General features: G+C 37.5%; 1 protein-coding gene across 1 annotated transcript in view; it reads right to left on the bottom strand.

Moving 5' to 3' along the window:
• Positions 1-351: 351 nt before the first annotated feature.
• LOC101864252 (LHFPL tetraspan subfamily member 3 protein) overlaps positions 352-4958 on the bottom strand; it is a gene marked incomplete at its 5' end in the record, with an annotated part of 9251 nt that continues 4644 nt past the window's right edge. Inside the window, 1 exon segment of the mRNA XM_013087218.1 lies at positions 352-2117. Coding sequence (XP_012942672.1) covers positions 1960-2117 — 158 coding nt within the window.

Genomic DNA, 4958 nt, shown 5'->3' with positions numbered 1-4958 from the left:
CGAGGGAAAACCCCAGAAGAAAAAAAAATCATTCAATGAGAGTTTGGATGAAATCTTACATGAGGAGGAAAAGATAAATTTAGCAACTTAGAAATAAACTCTAAAAAGGGTGAAATGGTATGGGTTTAACGCCTCTATCAACACTATTAGGTTCTTTAAGAGGCGGGGCCTCCTAGTTTAACATCCGTCTCAGAAAGGACCGAGCCAAATGGGAAGTTCGTGTAAAGTGTCTTTCCGAAGGACACAACGTCGGACCGAGCTGAGGCTAAATAAACAAGCAAACATCCAAATGTCATAAATATGAAATGAAAACTAAAGTACAGGAAAAGAATAACAAAGGACGCCATCGAGGATAGTTGTAATATAGATGATTTTATCAAGTCTTAGAGGGTACATTTTTAAGGTCACAATGACAAATGTACAGGCATAATTAAGTCGAATAATTGTCATCACAAAACGGTTTTACAGAAACATAATAATATTATGTATTTACAGATGAGACGAAACAGGAAAAATACATGATTTATTTAACGCCCCACTTACCAATCCTCACTAAGGGAAAAAAATCGAAAGATCTGCAATTAAAGTTATAAAGTGATTGTATTATTCAGTTGTCTGAATTAATGGAAATGATACTGATCTTTTCAGGCATTATAGCAGATGCCAATTTTTCATCAATCAGAATGGTATAAGTAAAATTTTAAGCACAGAGCAAAATTCAATGGTAGGAGAACAGTGCATTATAAGTCAGACTTAATTAACTTTGTGCCATATCTACCTATATTTAGACATTAGCCGTTTCAATCATTATAGGATTTTGAAAAACGTTCAACATAGTTTTGTACAGAAGAGGAATCAACTTCCTATAGTTTTTTCTTCTTTTTTTCTTCTTAGAAATTCAATCCTGATGTTCGATCATGGAATGTATATTTCAACACTCAACACTCAGACAACAGAAGTGGTACTTCGGCGCGATGTCCCAGAACCAAATCGCTACAACTTGTATTGTGTATACTCCAACTTGTACGATGGTGTATACAATATGCTTCACTCGAAAAGAAACCAGTTATTTTTCAAATCATTCAGTTGTCTAACCTATTTTAGCTCTCGAGCCTTAAATCAAATGACGGGAAACGATATCGTAGTTTATAAGTTTTTTTTGGCGCCTTTCCACCAACTTTATCTAGCAACAATTCGAACTGAAAAATCCCCCAGAAGACAAAACAGAATTTCATATTCCGATGATGTCCAGGGTCAGTCCTGTGCTGATGTGAAATACACAACTCCCAACTCCTAATCAAATGTTCGTGGTGTGACGTCGTGGTTTTTTAAAACAGATTTTGTTTTGTTCTGTTCGGACCTGCAAGTTGTTCTTTTTAAATAACCGTAATTGTTTTCACTGTTTCAAATTGGCAAATGAGGTTTTTTAAAAAAGAAATCTGCGAATAATGTTGTCTGTCCCACAATTAGCAAAATATTTTTTTGTTTTTTTTGTTTTGTTTTGGAGAGATTCTATGTTTTCTTTGAACTTAATCTACTGAACAGAGAAAGGAATGGCTCTAAATCTAATTCGAATTAGCAGTTTTACTAAAATTTTGACGTGAATCATTATGAATGGATGTAAGTGTAACCATTTCTAGCGCGGTATCAGAAGTGTCGTGAATCGAGTATGAAGTCACTAACTGTACTGTAATCTGACAAAACGCCTTTAAAAAAATCTCACAACAGTTTCGAGAGAAAGATGTTTTTTTGTCAGCGTAACCGTTGAAAAATAGAGTACTTCTAAAATTTAAATTCTAATTCATTAATCTAAACAAACTAGTCACAGTTTCACTTTGATTTTTTCACACTAGTAGATTAACTAATCAGGCTTTTTCGATTTCGAAGAACAAAGTTTTTGGCGCCAAAATGAAAAAAAGCGTTTTGTCAGCTTAGTAGAGCAGATTACTGTGACTAGATCTAGTCGCTGATGAAGGAGCTGTTGGAGCGGCCCTGGCTTTTGTTTGTGGCGCGGCCCAGCGAGAACTGGGACATGAAGTACGAGTCGTTGTTGGCGTAGATGGCGCTGTCTGTGACGTCACTGCGGGCCCCAGGACTCAGCGGCGGCACAGCCCCGGCTGGAGCGAGAGAGTGAGAGAGTGAGAGATGGAGGTATAGAGAGTGAGAGACATGGAGGTATATAGAGAGAGATATGGAGGTGTAGAGAGTGAGAGACATGGAGGTATAGAGAATGAGAGACACAAAGGTATAGAGTGAGAGGCACAAAGGTATAGAGTGAGAGACAGAGGTATAGAGAGTGAGAGACATGGAGGTATAGAGAGTGAGAGACATGGAGGTATAGAGAGTGAGAGACGCAACGGTATAGAGAGAGAGGCATGGAGGAGGCATGGAGGTATGAGAGACATGAAGGTATAGAGTCTCCTTCTCCTTATCCTGATTTTTCTCCACCTCCTCCTCAACTTCAACCCTCCTGTCCCTCATCTGTATTCTCCTCGTCCTCATATTTTCCACCTCCCCGTCTTTCTCCTCCTCCTCTTCTCCTCCTCCTCCACACCATCATTATCATCATCCATCTCTTCATCTTCTTCCCCCTTTTCTTCTTCCTTCTCCTCCTCCCCCCACTCTTTTTCTTTCACCCCTTCTTCCTGTTCCCCCACAGCGACACAAAGGTAGGTAGAGTAGAAAGAAGCATGGAGGTATAGAGACTGAGAAAAACAGAGGTATAGACAGATAGAGAGGGAGAGCTGGTGCTGACATTATGACGAGTGTGTGGTCTATAATTGTTCTTCTGTCTGTTTAAAAAAGGCTTCTTTCGTTTCCACAGATAGCTTTCTTTTTCATTCCTTCTTCTGTCTGTTTAAAAAAGGCTTCTTTCGTTTCCACAGATAGCTTTCTTTTTCATTCCTTACTCTCCTTTCCCTTTTTTCAATCTTTTCATTTATACTGACAGGTTTTCTTTTTCTTTAACTTTCTCTCCTTGTCCTTCTTTTCTGTCTTTTCACTTAATTACTAATTCGTTCATACATTTATCTAGACGAACTATTTAATCCATTATCTACGTATGTGTATTTCTTGTGACAAAATATTATGAGACTGCGGAAGGAAAGGAGGATTCGAGAAAAAAGGAAAAAAATAAAAAGGAAGACCAAGCAGTAGAGACAGTTGGTTATATACTATACAGGGAGTCCGGAAAATTATGTAAGCAGACGAAGAAGTCGCAGCTGTTATTTGAAAAACTTGAAGAGAAGATTACACTGTATGGGGTGCAGAGACAAATCGGAAGGCACAAAATATTGCTGGCAATGATGATGATGATGATGATGATGATGATGATGATGATGATGATGATGATGATGAGGATGAGGATGAGGATGAGGATGAGGATGATGATGATGATGATGTGCAAAGGAGGTGGGTGGTGTGAGAAGGGAGGGGGCGGGATGCAGGACTAAGCAACAATGTCTTACATAAATAATTTACTCTTCATAAAGCCGACTCCAGTTTAAATACATATTATTATAAATTTATCGTACCATTTTGAATTTTAAAAATATTATGGCTTTATCCTAAAACAAACAAACAAAAGCAATAAAGTGGCACGTACAAAGAAATGGGGATGAATACTATGCCTCATCCTGGTTGCAAGATTGCCTTGCGATCTCAGCCCTGTTTTAATTCAATGTTTTTTAAAGACAATACATGTAGTGTGAAAATCAAACAGATCAGTTCTGATGTTCTTAAGAATCTTAATAAATCTAGTTGATATCTTTTTTTTCCCTCCAAATGTATCATAAAACACAAGACCCTATTCAACCAAGCAGTTCCGGTGATTTCATTCACTTTCTTTCGTGTGTAGAGAAGCATGGATACATTTGGTCAAAAGAGGAACTACCGAAAAAAACAACAGAAAAAGAATAAAATTAAGTGATATAACTTGCTTTACAAACAGAAACAAAACAGAGACAATAGAAACGTTCTTCTTTTGTTTGGTTTACTAAATGTTTTACGGCACTTGCACCACAATAAGGTCATATTAGTGCCGAAGAATAGAGGTGTTACAAGAGAGTAACAAACACAAAAAAGAAGGAGGGAAGATAAGGACGATAGATATTCGAAAGGAAAGAAGGAGCAAACCACACCAGTGCACGTACCCGCCAACCTCCCATTTTGGTCAAAAGAGGAACTACCGAAAAAAAAAAAAATTTAAGGGGGAATAAGCGATATAATTTGCTTCACAAACGGAAACAAAACAGAAAAATAGAAACGTTCTTCTCTGCAAAATCAAAACAGAAATATGACGTAATTATGACTCATCATGCTGAACTCAGTAGATCTGTATGTCAGAAGAATTACGTTCCAACATTGTCGTAGTTAGAGATCATTTTCATTAATGTATCTTTCTGCGCAATGTTATTGATTGTAAGAATCGTTTTCATTATATTCAATGGGGGGTTTTTTCCAAAAGAATTAAATGAACCTCATCACGGAAATTTCAATCACAGACCAGCTCCAGGCTTACGATAATTGTCCCTGGTGATTTTTTGGATCATGTCCATCCTACGAAAAAGTCTTTTAAATGATTTTTTTTCTTTACAATAGTTGGAAAACCTTCAGGTTTTTGTTATATTACATTCTAAAACGATCTTATTTAATGGAATTAATGTCAACTGAATCTGGAACACCCATAAAACATTTTTTAAATGTCTTTTCAAAGACAATACAAAGAACATAAACAGGCCACAGGTATATTATTGACCTTGAAACAATAATTATATAATATATACATGTATTGAGATTCTCTGTGCAGCATTCATCACAGAACAATATAATCTGGATCTGACCATTGTAGGCATAACGAAAACAAACGCGGCAAGGGAGGGGTGGTAGTGGTGGTGGTGGTGGTAGTGGGGGTGGCGATGGTGGGGTTGGTGGCAGTGGTTGCAGTGGTGGGGGTGGTG

This window comes from Aplysia californica, unplaced genomic scaffold, assembly GCF_000002075.1.
Source record: "Aplysia californica isolate F4 #8 unplaced genomic scaffold, AplCal3.0 scaffold00559, whole genome shotgun sequence".
In the NCBI taxonomy this organism is placed as follows: Eukaryota; Metazoa; Mollusca; class Gastropoda; order Aplysiida; family Aplysiidae; genus Aplysia; species Aplysia californica.
Note: the sequence above shows the minus strand (reverse complement) of the source record. Positions and strands in the feature narration are given on the sequence as shown.